The sequence below is a fragment of the Physeter macrocephalus genome, chromosome 2, assembly GCF_002837175.3.
Source record: "Physeter macrocephalus isolate SW-GA chromosome 2, ASM283717v5, whole genome shotgun sequence".
NCBI lineage: Eukaryota > Metazoa > Chordata > Mammalia > Artiodactyla > Physeteridae > Physeter > Physeter macrocephalus.
In genome coordinates this window covers 22,185,907-22,207,385 of record NC_041215.1, presented here as the reverse complement: position 1 = coordinate 22,207,385, position 21,479 = coordinate 22,185,907, and the positions used below count along the sequence as shown (strand labels likewise).

General features: G+C 62.5%; 1 protein-coding gene and 1 long non-coding RNA gene across 13 annotated transcripts in view; one reads left to right on the top strand and one right to left on the bottom strand.

Annotated features, from left to right (window-relative positions):
• TCF3 (transcription factor 3) overlaps window positions 1-21,434 on the top strand; it is a 34,311-nt gene extending 12,877 nt beyond the window's left edge. The window contains exons 4-19 of one of the 12 annotated variants that reach the window (XM_024134217.3): window positions 6,123-6,196; window positions 6,357-6,435; window positions 8,800-8,867; window positions 10,164-10,293; window positions 10,993-11,042; window positions 12,223-12,325; window positions 12,408-12,577; window positions 12,832-12,964; window positions 13,362-13,420; window positions 13,522-13,600; window positions 14,398-14,471; window positions 14,825-14,986; window positions 15,062-15,164; window positions 17,673-17,802; window positions 20,045-20,271; window positions 20,488-21,434. In XM_024134217.3, the coding sequence (XP_023989985.1) occupies window positions 6,123-6,196; window positions 6,357-6,435; window positions 8,800-8,867; window positions 10,164-10,293; window positions 10,993-11,042; window positions 12,223-12,325; window positions 12,408-12,577; window positions 12,832-12,964; window positions 13,362-13,420; window positions 13,522-13,600; window positions 14,398-14,471; window positions 14,825-14,986; window positions 15,062-15,164; window positions 17,673-17,802; window positions 20,045-20,271; window positions 20,488-20,630 (1,784 nt within the window). In that variant the 3' untranslated portion in view covers window positions 20,631-21,434. Of the gene's footprint in view, window positions 1-3,957; window positions 6,197-6,356; window positions 6,436-8,799; window positions 8,868-10,163; window positions 10,294-10,992; window positions 11,043-12,222; window positions 12,326-12,407; window positions 12,578-12,831; window positions 12,965-13,361; window positions 13,421-13,521; window positions 13,601-14,397; window positions 14,472-14,824; window positions 14,987-15,061; window positions 15,165-17,672; window positions 17,803-17,957; window positions 18,194-20,044; window positions 20,272-20,487 lie in introns of those variants that run through there. The other 11 variants (XM_024134215.3, XM_024134216.3, XM_028500631.2 and 8 more) reach the window with 11 other exon arrangements.
• The window catches only part of LOC114487906 (uncharacterized), a 23,421-nt gene continuing 12,228 nt past the window's right edge, over window positions 10,287-21,479 (bottom strand). The window contains exons 2-4 of the long non-coding RNA XR_003683465.1: window positions 15,880-17,756; window positions 11,653-11,896; window positions 10,287-10,454 (exon numbers count right to left, since the gene is read on the bottom strand). This is a non-coding gene — a long non-coding RNA (uncharacterized lncRNA). The remainder of the gene's footprint in view (window positions 10,455-11,652; window positions 11,897-15,879; window positions 17,757-21,479) is intronic.

The window sequence follows — 21,479 nt, the reverse complement described above, 5'->3', positions numbered from 1 at the left end:
TTGAGTCAGGTTTTTCAGAGGTTTCCAGTCTCCAGGTTGGCCGTGGAGTGTTTATTCCTCGATTGGCTAATTTCTAGGTCGCCGATGCAAAAGTCACCGTGGCTTGGGCTGTGCTGCTGTTGGGGAGGTGCAGGGCGTTCCTACTCTCCTGAAACGGGGTGGGGGGGGCGGGGTCTGCATTTGTCCTTATTCCTGAGGGCTTGAGGGATACTTTGACACGGAGCTGTGAGGTCTTCGTCTCCTGCCCATCGCGTTTAGACTTCTAATTTGTTCAATGTCAAGGATCCAGGGCGATGGAATGTTCTCTGTGGGTCCAGCCCACTGTTGACAAAAACCCACCCTCTATTCCAAGTGAGAGCTTGCGCCTTGAATTCAGACTTTTCTATGAATGTGACGGCCCCTCCTTTTCACTTCATTGCTGGTATATCTATGTGCATCGGATTGTCTTCCTGAGTCACTCGTTCCAGAACTGTTTTCTGTAGGTGCTGTGTTCTCAGCTTTCAAAAAAATTGAGTCTGCATCTGTCTTATACGTTCCATGCTCTTATTTTAGGTTTTCCCGTCTTTATACGTTTTCCTTGCAGTCATGTCTGGTGTCTTTTCTTGGGTTGGGTTTGGAAGGCTGTGGTGCTGGTGGTTCTAATGGTTTTAGGGAATGTGCTGAAGCCTCCCGTGTCTGGCTCCTTCCACCTCAGAAGTGAAGTCACATCTTGTTGTACTGCAGGAAAGGGTTCTTCCCCAGCCCTCCTGTTTGGTATAAACACGTTGCCACTCTTTAGACATGTTGTTTCTCTTTGTTCGCAATGTTTGTATCCAGCGGAGAAACACACGTCTTTATTGTTTTCATTTTGCCACTTACAAGGCTTCAGCCTCCTCATCTGGGAAGTGAGGTTGATGGCTGCCGTTTTAGGGTTCAGTGGGATAAAACACAGGAAGTGCCTGGAGCAGCGCGGCACCTGCAGGCTCTGGTGCCCGTTCTTGGGATGGCGTCAAAATTCCGCTGGCCCAGATGTGCTCAGCCTCCCTGCACCATCGCGTCCTCCAGACTCATGGGGTCTGTGCTGGGACTCCTCTCCCTTGGGGATGTTCTCCAGGGAGGGGTGCGGCTCTGGATGCACACCTGGCGCCTGCCTCTTGTGAGGGGCAGTGGGTTGGGGGTGGAATTCCCGGGCCCTCACCTTCCTTCCCTCAGCTCCAGCCCTGTGGGTTGTGTCATCGTGCGGCGTGCAGCCTCCAGGGAGCGTGTGCGTGTTTTTCTGGGTTTTTCTCTAACTCCAGGTTTGGGTGTTTTTCCTGTTCCTCCCGGGATGCCATCTCAGGTGTCTGGGCTCGTGTGAGGCCCTCGTGTCCGTGGTCTCAGAATCCCTCCTTCCCTGGTGTTTGGGGGCGTCTCCAGAACCCACCCTTCTGTTTCGATCACCTCTTCTGCATTGTCAGTTCTGCCTCACCGCCTCTGATGCTGCTTTTAAAATCTCTCGTGAATTGGCAGCAAAAACTTCTTAGTTTTTCCTGCTTTCGCTCTTCCTCTCTCCCTGAAGCCTTATCTTCCTTTTATCTTCCTTCTGTTCTACGGCACCCACAAGCTCTGCAGTTTCCTTGAGGGCGCATGGTGGTGGTCTTAGATATGCTTCCGTTTCCTGGGATAAATCCTAGATTTGTGAATGTCCATCTTCTGTGTTCCTCGTTTGTTTCGCCCTGGTCCTGTTTCTTGCAGGTCCCAGCTGGGATTCTGAGCTCATATTTGGCTGAGCGGTGGGGTGGGCGAGATCCTCCCATCCTCGTCGTTGGGTAGAGGGGTCCCCCTTGAGACTGAAGCAGGATGGGGTCTTTCTGCTGTTGCTTTGGTCACGAATCTGAAATTCACAGGAGGGAGGGGGCGGGGCAGGTTCTGCAGCTGGGGGACCCCGTTCCTCTGAATTACCATGCATCTGTGGGCCCCCCACCTGAGGACCAGCTCCACCCATTGGGGAAGCCTCTGGGGTTGGGGGGTTGCTGCTCCAGGGGTTCAGGAGAGGTTGGGTTGGAGCCAAGCCCTGGTTTGGGGGACCAGCTGCTCTTGGAAATGGTGGGCTGTGCCCTCCACTCACTTCCTCTCCAGCCTCAGATCCGCTTGCTTGGGTGCAGCTCCAGGTCCCCTGTCTCCCCACCCCCACTTTCAGGGGCAGGAAGGCAAGGGCTGTGAGCCGCTCGCTCCGGCACTTTCCTCCAGCCACTCGGAACCTGCTCCCTCTGGTGGGAGCTCCCTGGCGCCCTGGAATTCCTACCAACTTTGAAACTCTGAAGGCCAGAAACAAGCATAGCTGCTTGTGAACACGGAGGGGCAAATGAAAAAGAGGGCGCATATAAGCGATGAGAGAGTCTGGGTTTAGGGCATATCGTGCATCTCCCCGCAGCTTTCCTTCAAGTCTGAAGTGATGTAAGAGTTCAGAAGTTGCCCCAAACATCACAGGAAGAGAGGCGAGGACCCCACTGGCCCGTGCAGGGAGGCCCCGCCCCACCTGAGGAAGGACCTTCTCCTGACTCACACCTGTGTTGGTCTTGCCCCTCATGAGCCCTCAGGTGCTGCTGAACAGGCCACCATCCCGTTTCTCAGGGATTTTAATTCTAAGGGGAAAAAACCAGAGGGGGAGCTGACAGCCTTGGGGAGCCGATAGTGGCAGGAAGGAAACACTTACCTGAGGACCAGCAGACGGCTGCCCTTAGGTGCTGTTGATTTTTTTTTCAGATGTGATCATGGTGCTTGGTGGTTATTTTTATTGTTGCTATTTTTAGTCTTTACTTGGGGGGCCACACGTCCAGCACAGCAGCCACTCAGCCACACAAAGTCATCTAATCGTGCGTTAATTAACATCTCGTCGAGTGGGGAGCTCTTTCTGCCAGTGCCGTAGTAGCTGCATGTGACCGCAGGAGGATGGCACCTCCGGAGGCCATTGTGATTGGTTAGATCGTTATCAGAGCAATGAAGAGGCCAGAAACAGATATTTGTCGAGGTTGTTTGGGGGCCAGCCCTGTTAAGGCGACCTCCCTGCCGGGGTTGAAGGATTAGCAGGTGTGGGGACCAGTGGGGCAGAGCTTGGGTCGGGGCTGGGGATCTGCTCACTTGTTGGGGGGCAGGGAGGAGTGGGCTGGGGGCGAAGGGCGGTCAGGGAGGGGTCTGGTCTTTACCCTGAGAGCAGTGGGGAGCCATGGGAGAGGCTAGAGGGAGGGAGGAGAGGCAGGTTTTGCTTCCGGAAGCTCCATCAGGCTGCTTGGGGTGGAGTGTGGGCAGGGGACCTGGGGTGGGGGGGACGCTGCTGTACGTATGGGGCTTGACCCAGGGGACACAGGGCCGAGCCAGGCTCTGATCTGAGGCCACGGGGTGGGGGTGGGCAGTGGAGTGAGGGAAGGGGAGAGGATGGCTCACGGGATTTAGCCCGGGCACCCGGGCGAGGGGGTGCTGACAGAGCTGGGGCTGCAGGACGAAGCCCCTGACGACCGTGGCTATGCGACAGGTTTGTGGTGGGGACAGTGCAGGGCCACGCCTAGGCCCTGCGACCACGTCTTCCCCACACTCCGGGTACCGAAGTCTGCTAGTCTGGCTACTTTATACGGAGGGACTGGCTCACGGAATCTTCTCCGTGCCTGGGTCAGCAGACCTTCCCTGTAAAGGGCCAGACAGTTTCTGTCGCAACTGATCTCTGCGTTGTAACCAACACTGCTGTATACAGGGAACAAACGTCCGTGGCCATGCGCCAATAAAACTTTACTGACAAAAGCAGGCGAGGGCCACACTTGGTCCAGTCACAGTTGGCACACCTGCCTTGGAGGAATCAGCCGGCACGGAGGCCACTCAGAGGGGCCCGCCCCCCATGCCATCCAGCCAAGGGGGTGTCTGGCTGGGGCCTGGGCTGGGCGGGTCCAGCTGTGCCACACTGGTCATTCTGGCGGCAGCCCTCACGGCGGGTGGTTCCGTCACCCGGGCTGACTCGGATCAGATCTGGAACTCGGAGGGGCGCACGGCGCCCCTGGGCATGCCCAGCCCTCTGCTGGGTCCATCTCCCACCTCTTCCTGGGGACAGGGCCAGGTCTGAGCAGAGATGACCTTTCCGGGGGCTGCCCTGCCACCACTTCACCTCAAGCACTTTAAAAAGGGAAAATTATACTGGGGCAGCAGCGTCTTATTCTATTAGTACATTTTAATTAGAACGTGAACAAGAGGTGTTGTGAATATTCATGATTGGGCTATTTAAAATGCATAATTAACCAGTAGGGGGTTAATAACTATTAATGGCAGCGGTGGGGGAGGGCCCATCCCTCTTTCTGTCGTGTGGTCTCCAGCAGCGGGGAGGCTGGGGCTGGGTGAGGGGGTTCTTACTAGAAGGGGCAGAGCAGGGCCTGGTTGCCTCTGCCCGAAGCTTGTGGGGCCCAAGTTGGAGGGGTCCCTGGGTGTTGCCCCCAGGAGGAGCGCCTGTCACCCTGCCAGCCCTCGGGGGGTGGGAAGGCCTGGCTTTGGCCTTGGACCTGGCCTCCTGCTCTTGCTCAAGGGTCCTGGCGACTCTGGGGCCCGTGGTGGATGCCCACGGGGGTGGGGGGCCCAGAGCGGGACGAGCTCGTGGACGGGCACCGGAGAGCGAGGGAATGACAAGTAAGTGGCTGTGGAGGGAAACGGGGGCTCGGGTGCTGGCCCTTCGCCCAGGGTCACCCCCCTTCACCAGCTGCTCTTGTCCCCAGAGCCCAAGTGGGGACTCGGGACCTTGGGGTGCAGACACCCCAAACCTGGTGGCAAATGTTAGGTGGATTTGTGGAGACCATGGGAGCTCCGTCTGACCCCCTACCCGCCAAGGCAGCCCCCAGCTCCCCATTGTAATCACATTGGAAATTTTTGATTAGAAAACAGAATCTAACCGAGGTATATGAATATTTATCAGGCTGGGAGATTAATATGCATAGTTATGCAAATCAGACAGCAATTAAACACCAACTCTCCAGGGGAATGATTAACTCAAAGGCACCAAAAGAGAAGGATGCAATTTGAAAGAAGTTTCTGGTACAGATGCGCAGAGGAGGGCGGGGTGAAGGATTCTGGCTGGGGTGTTCAGGATGTCCAGCACGTGGGGGTGGGGTGTGGGGCACGTCCCCTGGCACTGATGGCAGGGCTGGGCATGGCCTCTCCGGCCCAGCCTGGCCTGGGCAGCTTTGACTCAGACTCGTACGTGGACGCCCCCAGCCCTGCAAAGTAAGGCGTGTTTGTGGCCCCATCTGCAGAGGAGGGAAACTGAGGCACAGGTGGGAGGGGCCCGGGGACTGCTCCCATTCTGCTTGTCCAGGCCCTGAGCCCCGTGGCCCCCGACGGGCTCCGATGGACGGTGTTGGAGCCCACCTGCCAGGGAAGGGTGCAGGCCCGTGTGCCTGCCTGCTGGGAAGATCTGGGTCCTGGGCTGGGCCCCTGGGCGAGTGTTCAAGGAGATAAGGGCCCTGCCCTGCCCACCCTCCATCCAAGGTCCTTGTCCCCACGGTGGCTAACCCTGCCACACCTGGGCCTCCGGGCCCCGCCTATCTTATGGGATTGGATTTCTCCTTCCCTGCCCGCCAGCCTGTGCCTGGCAGGTAGTCTGGTAGTCGGTGGCAGCTGCCACTGTTACTTCAACAAAGGGACGGCCCCGCCTCTCAAATTGGCAGAGATGGGAAGGGAGAGGCTCCCGCTCTCGCTCTCGGGATGAGAGACCATCCCTCATCCCCATTCCCTGACGCCTTCATGAGCCTGGGCCAGAGAGAGGCGCTTGGGCCTGGGGAGGGAAGCCCAGAGTGCGAGTGAGGGCTCCGTCCAGGGTGGGCTGGGGGCTGGACGGGTGGGTAGACGTTTGCCAGCAGCAATGGCAAGTTTGCTGGCAGCTGGTGGAATTGTTTCTTGGGCCGTGGACCCGGAGTTCTGCTTAGTGCCGGTGTGTCCGGGGCGCTTGCCGCTGGCAGTGGAGTCGCCGTGGGTAGTGCTAGGGTGGGTGCATCTGGGACGGGCTCCAGCACCAGGCTGGGTCGGGAGGGGCCTGGAAAGCTTCCCAGGTCGAGTGAGGGCTCCCCGAGGCGATGTGGCTGGCGTGGAGCGGCCGGGGGCCGGGCCCCTAACCCTGCGTTCCTGCCCTGCAGGTCTCGAGGACCGGCCCAGTTCGGGCTCGTGGGGCGCCGGCGAGCAGAACAGTTCCTCCTTCGACCCCAGCCGGGTGAGGAGGCTGTGGAGGCCTGAGACCCTGGGGTGGGGGTGGGTGGGCGTGAGGAGAACCCCGCCTGGCCTTCAGGGGCTCTGGGCTCTGTGGCACGCGGTCGCATCCTGACCCGGAGGCATCCCCGAGCCCCCCTCATCCCTGCCCGTCCCCCCCACAGACCTACGGTGATGGCGCCCACTTCAGTGAGTCCCACGGCACCCTCGCTTCGTCCACATTCCTGGGACCTGGGCTCGGAGGTGAGTGTCCACGTGGTCCCCGCCCCCACCCCTGTGCCCGTTCGGTCCTCGAGCACCCGGGCTTCCGGGACGGCCACCCAGAGCAGGGGACACAGGTGGGGACCAGCCAGGTGCCTGCCGGGAAGTGAACTCCGGAGTCCCGACAGACTGGGGAGGCCGAGTCTGAGACCGGCCCCCTCGCCTGCTCTGCCCAGAGCACCGGCATCCTGACCGTGAGAATCAGGCTCGGAACCTGGACGAGGGTCCCTTCTCTAGCCCGTTACCCGACCTGCAGGGATGGGGATTCTCACAGAGCCTTCTGCGCAGCCAGTGGTAAGGACTCACCTGGCTCCCCAGGCCCGAAGGCCCCCCCCATCTCGCAGATGAGCAGACTGAGGCCCTGGCTGGGTGTCCGAGCGCTGGCCTTGCTGGGCCTGGGCCCTCCCTGTTCCGAGGGAATGTGGGGATGACTACAAAGCTGGCATCTCTGGGGGTTGAAAGGGGCTAAGGGGTGGGTCAGCTCCCGCCTCAGGGCCTGGGCTGCGCACTCCCTGTGTTCCTGAGACACGAGGCCCTTGCACATGACAGCCAGGTGAGGTAGGCTCCTTTGGCGCCGTCCCCAGTGGTTCCCAGGCCGAGGTGCGTGGCGGCGGGGTTGGTGGCTGCTGGGGGAGGTGGGTGGACTCTGGTTGCCAGGCCCAACCAACCAGTGGGGCAGCCAAGGCCAGACAGAGGGCCTGGGGTCCAGCCCTTGTGGGCTGGCGCGTGGAAGGAGTCGGACGGGCGAGCGTGGCCTGGGCGCAGTCCTAGGCAGGGAGTGGGGAGCACAGCGTCGCGCACCCACTGTGTCAGGCGGGAGTCTCTGTGCATCTCCCAGACCCGGAGGTGAGGGCTGGCCGGGTGGCCTGGGGTGGCTTCTGCACCTGCCGTGACACCGGTTCCCCTCTGCTGTTCCTTCCTCCGGCTTCTTCCTGGCACGGGCAGTTTCCACGGCCGGGCCTGGTCAGCAGGGCCCAGAGCCCAGCTGTGTCACACACCCACCACACGCCTCAGTGGCCGAGGAGCTCAGAGAGTGCAGCCGGGAGCCCAGGCCAGGCCAGCAAGACAGCGCCTGCTGTCTTGTGCCAGGCACCTGCTTGGTGCGTGCTGTACGCAGGGTCAAACCACAGCAGCCCCACCCTGCAGTGGGGAGTCCAGAGCCCTGGCCGGGCCGGCCAGCTTTGCTTCCCACGGCCACCCTGGGAAGGGAGGGAGGAGTGCACCCTCTGGACTGGGGGCGAGTCCCCTCTGGCCTCCAGGCTGCCGTTTGTTCATCGCTAAATGGGCCCCGTGTCGCCTGCCCTGAGCTTGAGCTGGTGGGCGTGGCCTGTGGGGCATTTGCTGTGTTGGTAGGAGCGTGGTCCTTCTCCCTGCCCGCTAAACAGCACTTGCTCCAAGAGTCCACTTGAAGTTGTCCTTTTAAAATCAAGGGGAGAGGGAATTCCCTGGTGGTCCAGTGGTTAGGACTCGGCACTTTCACGGCCGAGGGCACAGGTTTGATCCCTAGTCGAGGAACTGAGGTCCCACAAGCTGCGCAGCATGGCCAAAAAATAAGTAAAAATATTCAAAAAATAAATGGATAAAGGGGAGAATTCCTCCCCCTCCCAGTTTGAGAATAAATCAGTCAAGCATTCTGAGTCCTTGTTCACGGTAAGGCTGGTTAAGGTCCACCCTCAGTCAGGATAGGTGCCCAGCTGAAGCCAGGAACAAACTGAAATTGTTCAGGTAGTGATGGATCCAGGGCCCTGCTTCAGGCGAGGCTGGATCCAGGTGCTTGTGTAGCTGCAGGAGTCTGTTCACACCGGCTGCGCTCGCTGTGCAGGCTGCCCGCCCGCAGCTCAGTCTTGCCCGCCCACCCAGAGGAAGGGCTCCTTCGCACCGAGTGGCTCGAGTCGGTGTCCCCAGGGCTGTCACGCACTTGTTCGTGAGCTGACCTTGTCCAGGAGCTGGGGAAGGACCCCGGGGCCTGGGTGCTGAGACGTGCAAGATACCAGGGACCTCGACCTGTCCCCTGGGAACCCAGTACCCTGGGGAGCTGACACCTCATGGCCTTGAACAGAGGAAACCGAAGCTCGAGAAGGGCGGGGGTGGGGAGCCAGGTCGGTGCTGTCCCGCTTTGGGGATGGGGCACGTGGGGGCCCTGGCGGGTTTGCAGAATCCTCTGCGGCTCCTCCGGGGATAGCGTCTGGCTGGAACCCCACTTGTCCCTCGGCTCCTCGCCACTTGATGGGGAGACCAGTGTCCTACCACGGTTTTCAGTGTGGTGCACTTGTGGAGCACCTGCTGTATGCGGGCATGTGCCGGCCTCTGGGTCAGCTCTGGGTGATCCTCCTTCCTCTTCCCCAGGCAAGGGCGGCGAGCGGGGCGCATACACCCCCTTTGGGAGAGACGCGGGGGTCGGCAGCCTGACTCAGGTGAGGCTGCGTCTGCAGGGTGGGCGGGGGAGGGCGTGGGTCCCGTCGGCCCCCAGCGGCCCTTGGAGCTTGGAGAGCCCCTGCCTCCAGACTAGGGGGCAGCACAGGTGGTTAGGGACTGGGGGGTACCCAGTGGGGGCCACAGTCACCGCTTGACTTCTCACCCCACCTTGTATTCCCTAGTTTTAATTTGAAACAAATTCGTCCCAATCGCCTCCTGATCTGTGAAGGCTCAGCCAAGTGCTGGTCACTCTCCAGCAGCTGCTGAAACAGGCCTGGGCCCTGGGCCAGGCCGGGTGGGTTGTCGATGGGGAAAGGGGAGCCTGGGGTCCAGCCTGTGGGGCCCTGTGCACAGATGAAGGGGTTCCAGGAGACACCTGCCCGCCCGCCTGCCCCCAAGTGGCAGACAGAGAAACCGAGGCCAACCAGGCAGACGAGGCCTGACCGACCCTCGCTCCGTGCCCCTGGCCTTGTGGTCCAGCCTCGGCACGGTCCCCGGCCTGGGCGAGATTGTTACCCGTGGCCACCCCACTGGGATGCTGACGGGCCAGTTGCCTGGCACAGTGGTCCCTTGTGGCCTCCTGTCCTGGTCCCCGCTTGGGTCTCTCTCCCCATGCCGGAGGGCTTTATTCCCTGCCCCTGCCTGCAGTCCTGGAACCTCAGGGTGCAGCTAGGCCGTGCTGCAGGCAGCGCCGCCTGTGTGCACACTGGGCCTTAGCCAGGTCACAGCCACTGAGTGCCCGTGGGGCCCCAGGTCGTCGGCCAGGGGCAGAACTTGCATGGCCCCATCTGTCCCCACGATACCCCTGAGCCGTGGAACGTCTGACATGCCCATTTCACAGGAAAGCCGAGGCTGCAGCACTGTGCCTCGAACCCCAGTCACCGTTGCTTTCCTGGAAAGAGAGACTATTTCAAATTCATGTCTGCGAGATTAAACTGTTTACCTTAAAAAAAAAAAAAAGCTGGGGGGGAATATGTACAAAGTAAAACACACAGATTTCCTTGACACCTGAAACATAGTTGTGCCCGTTTAGCACCCAGGCAGCGAGCGACACATCTTCAGGCTTGACAGTGTTTCTCTCCCCGTCTTTTTCCTTCATGAAAATGACAGTCGGTAGTGTCTTAGAGAAACGCCACCAGTGTCAGCAGGGAGCAGGGAGGGACCTATGCCCCAGGTCACTGTCACCCCAGGACCCTGCCATTGGCCTGGGCCCTCGCTCTTGCCTTTGTTGTTTTAAACCAGAATGGCCTGGGGGCTGGACAGGGGACCGCCTGCTAACCCTCCCCCTCCCTCAGGCCAGCTTCCTGCCCAGTGAGCTGGCCCTCAGCAGCCCGGGGCCACTGTCCCCCTCGGGCGTCAAAGGCGGGCCCCACTATTACTCCTACTCCAGTCACCCTCGGCGGAGAGCGGCGGATGGCGGCCTGGGTGAGTGGGGCGGTGGCGGGGCGGTGGGGACGGCGGTCCCCGTGGGTCCTGGCGGTCGCGTCCGCGTCCTGTGAGGTCGGGCAGCACTGAATTGGCGCAGCAAGGGTCCCACAGCCCTTGGTCGCTTCTCTGGCCATACACACCCTGCGCACCGTGCGGTTCTGTCGAAAGACGCTTCGTTTAGCGAGGTTGCTTTGATTCAGTGATGGTAAAGTCACCCACCCAGAAGTACACAGGTGCCAACGCGGGCCCACAGCGAGCGGGACCAGGCCCCCGGCTTCCCGTCCGGGCCGCGCTGGAGCCGGAAGGCTGGTGGCACCTGGCAACCGTGGAGGCACCCAAGCCAGGGTTGGGGCTTAGCAGTTTCGGCGAGGGGGGAGCTTGCAGGTCTGGGACTCGGCGACCGGGCGGCTGCCAGGAGCTGGGGCTCGTGGAGCAGGCACCGGCTCCTGTGTCCGTGAACCCTGCGACCCGGCTCCCGGCACACACCCGCCCCCTGAGTTCGCCACATGGGCCCGAGGCTGGTTTAAGTCATTCTCTTAGTAGGGGAGCTTGGGGGTCTCTTCTCCGAGCTGCAGGGTGGGGCTGTCTCCCACCCCCTAGTGACAGGAGTGTCCAAGCAGGAAGGGCCCCCTGCACCCCTCCCGGTGGTGAGGGTGGGAACCTGGCCGGGGGTGCTCACTCCTCTTGTCCCAACAGACACGCAGCCCAAGAAAGTCCGGAAGGTGCCACCGGGTCTCCCATCCTCGGTGAGTTGTGGGACAAACGGGCCCCACAGGCCGAGCGCCTCTCGTGACCCCCTCCCGAGGGTGGGCCGGCCCTGCGTGGGATCTGACGAAAGCCCCATGGGCTCAGCTGGACTTCTTCCCTGAGGCCCCAGCCCTGACGTAGTCGGGAAATCCTTCCTTGGGTCTAGCCTGGGTCCCTCCTGCTTTAAGAGAAGGTGGTTTCCTCTGGCCGAGGCGCCTCAGAAAGGGTGTGAACGGGGTCCTGGAAGCGGGAGCAGGCGGGTGTCCTGGTGGCCAGTTAGAGGGTTTCCCGCCCTGTCCACCCTGCTTGGAGCTGTCCTCACCCCGATGCCTGGTGGCTGGCAGGCTGCCAGGCCCAGCAGATGGTGCCGAGCCGTCAGCGGCTCCCAGCACCGTGCTCCCGAGACTTAATCACGTTGGGAGAGAAAAGGCAATTTGCTGGACTCCCTGGCTCGGCCACCACCCTGTCTCCTTGCCTTCTGTGCTGAGCCCCGGAGGCTGATCTGGCCCGTACCAGGCCGCAGGCCCAGAGGCTGTTTTAAGACTCAGCTAGTGATGTCACGTCCTGGAACATCAGAGCTGAGAGGCCCCTGAGCCCACTTTGTCCTACCATCTCTCGGCACTTGCACCCCGCTTTCTGCTCCAGTGCCGGGGCAGACGTGGCCAGTTGACCGCAGCGCTTTCCTGCAGTGCCCAGTCGATCAGGGTCGGCGCTGGTCCTTGAAAGCCTTTGTTGTCTCACTGCTCTGGGGCAGAATATTCACCCGGGGCCCTGCCTCTGAGGCCCCCAGGCCTTGTGTGATCAGGGCTGGCGTTAAGGCAGGTTCCAGTGCTGGGGGCGGCACAGCTGGGCTCTGCTGGGTCAATAGGAGTTTACTGGATTAAGGAGGGAAAAGGCCGGCTGGGCTGGGGGTCCTGTCTACAGAGGCCTCAGGTGCAAGGCTGGGACTGTGGGGAGGGCAGGAGGTGGGGGTGGAGAAGGAACAGCAGAGAGAGGTGATAACACAAGCGGAGTCTCAGACGCGGGGCCGAGGTGCGGTTTTAGAGGGAAGGTTTGGAGAAGCACAGTGGGCGGTGGGGTGGACCGCCATCCAGGTGGAGGGGGAGCTGCGGTGGGGGCTGGCCGGTCCCCACCCCGCCCGGCCCCTCCTGCCTGACTATGCCCGCTGGCCCAGCACAGGTGTACCCACCCGGCTCAGGTGATGACTACAGCAGGGACACGGCCGCCTACCCACCCACCAAGACGCCCAGCGGCACCTACCCCGCCTCCTTCTACGTGGCAGGTACTTGAGGGCTCGCCCGCGTTGCCGGGGGTGGGGCCCGGGCTTCCTCTGCCTGCCCATCTCACCGTTCCCCTCTCCGCAGACGGCAGCCTGCACCCCTCGGCCGAGCTCTGGAGCCCCCCAGGCCAGGTGGGCTTCGGGCCCATGCTGGGCGGGGGCTCATCCCCCCTGCCCCTCCCAGCAGGTGGCGGCAGCTCCGTGGGCGGCAGTGGCAGCGGTGGGTTTGGCGGCCTGCACCAGCACGAGCGCATGGTAGGCCCCGCGGGGTGGCCCTGACCAGGGCGGGGGTGTGTGTGTTGGGGGGGGTGTGGGCGGTGCCCGTCTGACCCCTCCCGCCCCATCCCCTGCACACAGGGCTACCAGCCGCACGGAGCAGAGGTGAACGGCGGGCTCCCGGCTGTGTCCACCTTTTGCGGGGTGGCCCTGACCAGGGCGGGGGTGTGTGTGTTGGGGGGGGGTGTGGGCGGTGCCCGTCTGACCCCTCCCGCTCCATCCCCTGCACACAGGGCTACCAGCTGCACGGAGCAGAGGTGAACGGCGGGCTCCCGGCTGTGTCCACCTTTTCCTCGGCCCCCACGGGCGCCTACAGCAGCGTCTCCAGCCACACGCCCCCTGTCAGCGGGGCCGACGGCCTCCTGGGTACGGCCCCCTCTCCCCACACCCCTGATGGGTTCAGGATCCAGCCCTGGGTATCATAATTAACTGCCTGGCTCGGGCTCCTCGGGCCCCCTCAGGTGTTTCAAAGTGGCTCCTCGATGAGTAGGTCCCACTGTTCATTTGGGGAAACTGAGGTGCAGCGAGGGGCTGCTCACCCCGAGCCCCGCAGCCTGCCTGTCCCCAGAGCACTGTGGAGGCACGTGGTGAGGCGTCAGGAGATGCCCGACTGAGACCGGGGCTGCCCGGGGCCAGGCTGCGGCATCCGTGCAGGCAGCTGCGTGCAGAAGGGAGCTCCCCGTCGGCCGGGGCGAGTAAGCCCGGCCCAGGTGTTGGGGCTGCTGCATCCCAGACGCTGGGCTTCACCTCTCTCCACCCGCAGGCTCCCGTGGAACCACGGCCGGCAGCTCTGGGGACGCCCTTGGGAAGGCGCTGGCCTCGGTGAGACTCGGCACATGGTGGGTGGCTGGGTCGGTGACCCGGGAGGCTGACTCCTGACCGGCCACGTGGTGGCCTTTTCTCTCTCCCTGTCCCCGTCACAGATCTACTCCCCAGACCAGTCAAGCAATAACTTCTCATCCAGCCCCTCCACCCCCGTGGGTTCCCCACAGGGCCTGGCAGGTCTGTGCAGCGCGCTGGGGGAGGGGACTGGGTCTGCTGACTGTAGCCCCGGCTGGGCGGGGCGCTGGACAGACCACATGCCTCACAGCTCACGTTCCCGTGGTCCTCGAGGAGGGCTCCCTAGAGGATTGGGGGGGCTTCCAAGGCAATGCTCCTAGGTCACAGCGGAGGCACAGGTCGGGAGGTGCGACGCGGCAGGCCGTGCGTTGTGAGCACGAGGGGCAGATGGGCTCCGGCGGAGGCCTGGGGTGCCCAAGAGCAGAGCAGCCGGCCCCAGACTCCCGCCTGGACTCCGGCACGTGGGCGTGTTGGCGTTTATTCACCCCAGAAGCTGTTAGGCACCTACTGTATGCCTCACGTTCAGCTTTGCCAAGGGGGCCGGGTCCCATCCCTAAGAGGGTGCACCCGAGGTTCAGCCAGGGGCCGTGGAGAAGTGAGGGCCACAGGTCTCCGGAGGGCGCACAGGCCCGCACGGTGCTTCTGGGGCTCCGGTGGGGCAGGACTGGGAGGAGCCGCCTGCCCCGTGGGTTTTGCAGTTGGAGAAACTGAGGCTCAACGATGTGACCTGCCCACTGGGTTTACACCCCGGCCTGGCAGAGCTGTCGGGCCAGCTGGGCTGAGATTCAGATGTGGGGCCCTTATTAGACTGCCCTGTGGGTGTGGGAGCCCCTGTGTGGCCAGTCTGGGCATCACAGCCGCAGACTCCCAGCCCAGCCTTTCTCCTTCCCTGGGTCAGGCTGCACAGACACACACACACACACACCCCCCGCCCACTCACACACATCTGTCCCTTCCAGGGACGTCACAGTGGCCTCGAGCAGGAGCCCCCGGTGCCTTATCGCCCAGCTACGATGGGGGTCTCCACGGCCTGGTGAGTGTCCTGGGGGCCGCGGAGGGTGCACCCTCGTGGGAGCGCGGGGAGCAGAGGTGCTTGTGAACACACAGGGACACCCGTTTGGGGTGGGGGGCGGCTTCGCATGTCTGCCATGGCCAGAACGCCACATCCTGTAAGAGGTTTCAGGTGTGGAAACAGCAGAATGTGCGACAGGACAGGTGCTCCTTGACCAGGTTAAACTTCTCAGCTAACTTGTTGGGAACAGGGTCCAAAGCTGGTGGGTGGCCAAAGCTGTGGCCATGGCCTGTGGCCCGCGACGGGCAGCTAGGCTGTTGGCAGCTGTATGGGGTCCTGGCGGCCCAGGCCCCTCACCCCTGTCCACCCCATAGCAGAGCAAGATGGAGGACCACCTGGACGAGGCCATCCACGTCCTCCGCAGCCATGCCGTGGGCACAGCGGGGGATGTGCACGGACTGCTGCCAGGCCACGGGGCGCTGGCCTCGGGCTTTGCTGGCGCTGTCATGCCACTGGGAGGGCGGCACGCTGGCCTGGTGAGTGCTGGGCGAGGGCAGGCTGGGGGGGTCGGCCGGGGCCAGGCCAGCACCGATGACCCCCCTCGTCCACAGGTGGGCGGCAGCCACTCGGAGGACGGCCTCTCTAGTAGCGGCGGCCTCGTGCACAACCACGTGGCCCTCCCCGACCTCTCCCGGCCGCCTGACTCCTACAGCGGTAAGTCCCCATGACATCCCCTGTGCAGGGGTGGCTGCACCCCAGGGTGGCCCGTGCCGTGGGCCCGCCAGTGGGCGTCACTCCTCCTTGGAGCCACATTCCTCCTCTGGAAAATGGGGACTGAGAGCCACCCACCATCCTTCCTGGCGGCCTGTGGGCTAGGGACTGTCCACCCCCATCTCCAGTTGAGGAAACTGAGGTCCAGGGTAACTTAACTGGGCACCGGTGCGGAGGGGGGGAGATGCCCCCTGCCACATCACCAAAGCCCTACCTGGCCTGGTGCCAGGATCTCACAGGGGTGGGAGGGGCCCTGCTGCTTCTGGGGTGGGTTGCTACCTCTTTCTCTGTTCACCCAGTCAATTGGGAGAGTCCCAAAAGGCATACGTTCAGCGTCCATCGTGCGTCTGGCACTTTTCTCGGCACCAGGGAACAAAACAGATCGGGCAAAGGGGGTGACTTGTGTGGAAACTGGAAGGTGACGGGAGCGTGTCAGGATGAGTGCTGGGGAGAAAGGTGTGTGTGTGGGGGGGTGCGCGCGTGCAAAGGCCCTGGGGCAGAGCTGTGCCTTGTGTGTTGGAGGAACATCGAGGAGGCCCACGTGTCTGGAGCAGCAGAGTGAGCGAGGGGGGGAGAGGGAGGAGGGCAGGGCCGGGAAGGGACGGGGGAGGGGATGGGGCAGGTCGTGAAGGGCCTTGGGGAGGACTTAGGCTTTTACCCCAGGGAGGTGAGGGCCCTGGAGGGCTGTGGGTAGAAGAGGGTCGGGGCCTTGCTCAGGTGCTCATAGATGCCCTCTGGTGGCTGCTGCTGGAAGGACAGGCTTTGGTTGGAAGTGGGAAACAGGGCAGAGGGGACTGCTGGTCCAGGAGGAATGGTGTGGGTGGATGCTGTGGACCGGCCTGCAAGGGGCCGAAGAGGGGCAGTGGTGGGCGATTTCCAGGTGCTTTGAAGGATTTGCAGATGTGGAGGAAGGAGGTACGGTTCCGGTCTGTAGGTGGGGTCTCAGGGTCCTTGGCACACGGTGGAGTTGATGGTGGGGAGCCTGGGCAGGCCGCAGGTGGGGCAGGGTCTCACGCGGGGCCAGGGTCCCGGGCAGATCGGGGGGGGGCAGGTGCTGAGGGGCCTGGAGGAGGGCGCACTGTGTCGGATGCCGGTTGAGGGTCCCATCAGGCCAAGTGGGGCAGCATTGGTGGCGTTCTGGGTAGTTAACTGTCCAGGGAAGCAGAGAAATCACCAGTAGAGAGGGGGCGAAGTCACTTGGCACGAGGTTATCCACAGAAGGGGGTGACGGTGGCAGGCTTGCACATGCCCACTGGGGTTTGGGGCCCTGGGTCTCACAGGGACCTGTCCCAGGGTCGCTTAATGCTGACCCTGCAACAGCCAGTGAGATGAAGGCCTAAGAGGATCCAGGACTCCACCCACCCTGCCCCCATCGACCTGGTGAAAAATACGCTGTGCCACATGCTGTGCGCATTTGACGACAAGGCCCCCTGACCCCACCACACAACCCTCGTGCCCGCCTGAGGACCCTGCAGCCCCAGAACCAGCCTGACTCCTGACTCGTGCTTCCTGGGTGTCTAGATTTTGTCACTGCACACCTGGGTGGCGTCTGGGGACATCTTTGGCTGTTACAGGCAGCAGTGCTGAGGGAGCCCCTGAGCAGGTCTCTTAAGCACTGTCCCCATCCTGGGGTTCAGCTGCGGGAGAGCCCAGGCCAGTCCCTCGGCCACGTGGTGGTTTCAAGCAGCTGTGTGCCCTCGCCCGCGGTCTCTTTATGTGGCCTGGGGGTTTTGTGAGTCGTTGTCCTACTGAGTGGCTTACCACCCGACTGCTCGCTCAGCTGCCATGCAAGGACCAGCCCTGGCCTCACGGGACACTGGGTCCTGCCCCACCCTAGGCCCACGCGTGGGCGCTTTCCCGAACCTTCTGAGCGTGTCTCCTGGTGGCGGGTGTGATTCTGGGTTGGAGGGTTGCTGGGCATACACATGCCCGCCTTTTCCAGATAAGGCGGAAAAAGTGTTTTCCAAAGCAGTCACACCCACAAGCGATACTCAGACCCGCAGCGTTTCTGCATTTCCTGAAGCGATGACGCAGATTGCAGGCTCCCGGGGGCCCTCCCTGCTCCTCTCGGGCTTCTCCATCATGTCCACACTGACTTGTAGCAGTTCTTTGGGATCGTGGGGATCTGCCCTTTGTTGGCTTGTACGTGACAGCGTCTTTTGTCCAGTGGCGCAGCCGCTTATTTTCTTGGTGATGAGAAGTTCTCAATTTTGATATATTCAGGTTTATCGATTTCTGTTTTTTTTGAGGACAGCTCCTTAACGTTTTAGGAAACAGTTTTTCGCCTCTGAGTGGCCATGACATTTTGGTGCACTTTCTTCTGAAGGCCTTTTGGTCTGTGGGGTCTGGAACGGGTGCCCGCGTGTGGTGTGAGGCCGGTGTCCCGCTCTCGGTGGGCTCCTGGGTGGCTTGCCGTTGCGAACGGAGGCCCCTGACTCCGGCCTGTTGCAGATCTCGGGCGCGGCGCCGCCCCGGGGCCCGGCGACATCAAGCGGGAGGAGCAGGAGGATGAAGAGAACGTGGCGGCCGACACCGCTGAGGACGAGAAGAAGGACCTCAAGGCCCCGCGTGCCCGGACCAGGTGCCGCCCCCCCCCACCCCCACAGGCCGGCTGCGCATGCTCGCGGGGGCCCCTCAAGGCGCCTGTGCACACGCACGGGGTGCCGGCTCCCGAGGCCGCGGCAGGCCCTTGCCCGGCCCGGCCTCACTGTCTCCCTCTGGCCCCTGGCTCCATAGCCCGGACGAGGACGAGGACGACCTTCTCCCCCCAGAGCAGAAGGCTGAGCGGGAGAAGGAGCGCCGGGTGGCCAATAACGCGCGGGAGCGGCTGCGGGTCCGAGACATCAATGAGGCTTTTAAGGAGCTGGGGCGCATGTGCCAGCTGCACCTCAACAGTGAGAAGCCCCAGACCAAACTGCTCATCCTGCACCAGGCCGTGTCGGTCATCCTGAACCTGGAGCAGCAGGTGCGAGGTCAGTGGGGGCGCCGCTCCCCTCCCTCACTGCTGCCCTCGCTCTCCCCTTCTCCCTTCTTGGAGCCCACCTCCCCTGCGTGACATCCCCTGCTGTGACCTTCTTCCCTCCCCCTGTGACCTTTTCACTGCAGTGACATCACTCCTGCAGTGACCTCCCCCTGCTGACTTTCTGCCTCCTACGGTGGCCAGCCCCCCTTCAGTGACCGTTCCCATTCCCCTGCTGTGACTATCCCCCCCAGTGACCATCCTCTTCTGCAGTGACCGTTCCCTCCTCAGTGACCATCTCCCTCCTGACCGTGGGCCCTCTGCCTGGCCAGGCCCCATTGCTGCCTCTAGTGGGTTTTTTTGGCTGTGCTGCGTTGGCAGGCAGGATCCTAGTTCCCCAGCCAGGGGCTGAACCCGCACCCCTTGCAGTAGAAGCAGGGGAAGTCTTAACCACTGAACCGTCAGGGAAGTCCCATCCCATTGTCCCCTCTGAAGTGAGAGGAACAGACTCTGGACCCGCAGCCCTGTAGCCCTGGGCACTTCGGCACAGAACTGTGTCCTCAGACCCCACAGACCCCACCTGCCCAGCTCTTCCTGCCCAGCCCTTCCTTCTGAGGAAGCCCAGAGCCCGGCTGGCAGGGACTCGTGTCCCCTGGCTCCCAGAGACTGTCACTGTCTCTCTCGCTCTGAGCAGACACTTCGTGGGGCGCCTGAGCCCATCGGTCTCCACCTGCAGGTGGGGTTCACCCCCCATCCCCAAGGCTGAGTGAGGGTCAGGGAGGCTGTGTGACTCTCCCTCCAGCTGATTCCTTCACGCCCCCCACCCCACCTCTGCTGCCCCGTTAACCCTTTCTCTCCTGCAGTGCTGTCGCTTGGACCGGAGCTAGGGCCCTGGCCTGCCGCCCACTGTCCCCTGAGCTCTGGGGTTTCCGCGTCCCCACGGCGGCGTGGGCATCCGCCCGCCTTTCTGCTCTCTGCCCCCCGTGCTCTCCTACCCTGGCCGCCCACCTCCTCACTCCCACCGGCTGCCCTCCTTACCTCGCACTTGCGCCCGAGCGCTGAAACGGCAGGGCTGCGACCCGGGCCTTTCCTCCCCCACGGCCCCCGTCGGGACTTGAGGGAAGAAAGGGGCCCCGAGGCCTGACTGTCAGTTTGGTCTGCACGCTTGTCCTGAGCTCCGGCCGCCGCCGCCACCGCCCGCGGGGGTCGCTCAGGCCTGAGGGCAGGGTGGGCGGGCAGGACGGGCTCCCAGGGAAACAGGCAGACGCAGAGGTTGCTCGTGCAGAGCCCCGCAGTGCTCCCCTGGGGGGCTTGAGCTGGGGTGTGGACCCCATGGTCAGCTCTCTGAGCTCCTATTCCAGACTCACTGGGGGGACTCAACACTGTGCCCGCCGCCCAGCGGTTACAGCACAAGTGCCAGGCCTCAGGGGCCTGCGGGCAAGGCGCAGGGTGGCCACTCCAGGCCCAGCTCTCAGGCAGCCAGGGTCCAACGTGGGGCAGGTGCAGTCCTGTGGCGCCCAGGCATGAGGGGGTCTCCAGGCTGTGAGCTGGTTTGTTTCTGTGGACTCAGTGTCCTGAGCTCTGGGAGCCCCAGGCCCAGCTCTCCTTCACCCAGCAAGCAGCTGCTCTGAACGGGGAAGGTCGTCATCCCGGGCGGGGTGGGGGGGCATGGGGGCCTCCCTCCCTGCTTCCTGGGCATAGCGAGCGAGCGGGGTCAAGGGCTGCACCCAGCTCCCCGCAGATGCGCGGGTGGGGGTCAAGGCCCCGCCTCCTGTCAGGCACAAGGCATGCGCACTCGCAGCCAGCGGGTGCCCTCCCCACGACTCCCGCTCGGGACTAACGGGGCCCCGGTGCTGTGACCCAGCAGTACGGAGGAGGTGCTGTCCCTGGAGGAGAAAGACCTGAGGGACCGGGAGAGGCGCATGGCCAATAACGCGCGGGAGCGGGTGCGCGTGCGGGACATTAACGAGGCCTTCCGGGAGCTGGGGCGCATGTGCCAGCTGCACCTCAAGTCGGACAAGGCGCAGACCAAGCTGCTCATCCTGCAGCAGGCCGTGCAGGTCATCCTGGGCCTGGAGCAGCAGGTGCGAGGTAGGCGCCCGGGCCGGCCCCGCCCCGCCCTCCCGCCCACCGGGGACCTGAGCCGCCGGCGCCCCCCGACGCTCATCCTGCTCTGTAGACCCCCGGCCCGCATGGTCTGCTCGGGGACGGGGACAGGTCGAGAGATGGAGCAGCCCTGCGGGGCCCCCCGCCGTGTTCTTCCTCCCCTGGGGACCCTCTCCCACAGTGCTCTCCCCCTCCCCCCAGAGCGTAACCTGAACCCCAAAGCGGCCTGCTTGAAGCGCCGAGAAGAGGAGAAGGTGTCCGGCGTGGTCGGAGACGCTCAGATGGTGCTGTCGGCTGCCCACCCCAGCCTGGGCGAGGCCCACAACCCTGCCGGGCACATGTGACAGGAACGCCGCCCAGACGAGTGACCCCCACCTTGGTCTAACCTGGGACAGTCACGACGCCAGGCGCCTGGTCCCCACCCCACGCAGCCCGTGGTCAGCCTTGAGCCAACACCGCCCTGGGGGCTCCGGAGGCAAACACCACCGCCAGGTCTCTGGCCTGATCGATCCTGAAACTGCGTCTCGGCCCTGCTGCCCAGGCCTGGGCTGCAAGGAGCATTGTTTCTGTTTTTGGTTATATATACGTTGTCAGACAAGAAAATGAATGCCTTAAGTATAAAACGTGAAGACTCAAACATACCGTTCACAGGAGGGAAATGCTGTGCGGAGCCAGCTTGGTCGGCAGCCACCAACCAGCAACTTGTGCCTACACCTGAGAGTTTTTTGTTTTTTTTTGTTTTTTTTAAGAAAATAAAAGGAACCTTAGTTATGAGAGATTTTTTTTTTTATAATGTAGAAGAAAATTAGTAAGAATGATGCCTTTGGTCTTTTTTTTTTTTTTTTTAGCTTTTTTTGCGTATGTTTTATAAGCAACAAATTTTTTTGTATCAAAGTCTCGTGTCTCTTGCTATTTTTGCTGCTGTTTCTAGAAGTGAGCATTGCATTTCATGATCAACAAGGTTATTAAAAGTTGTATTAAAAAGACCCCAGGACTTCCCTGGTGGTCCAGTGGTTAAGACTCCGCGCTCCCAATGCAGGGGGCACGGGTTCAATCCCTGGTCGGGGAGCTAAGATCCCGTGTGCCACGTGGTGTGGCCAAAATACTTTAAAAAGACCCCGTGTAAACTTGAGGTTCCCCGCCCCCCCCCCCCCAGCCCCGGGGGCCCCTGGACCAGGGGTGGGAGGTGCCGT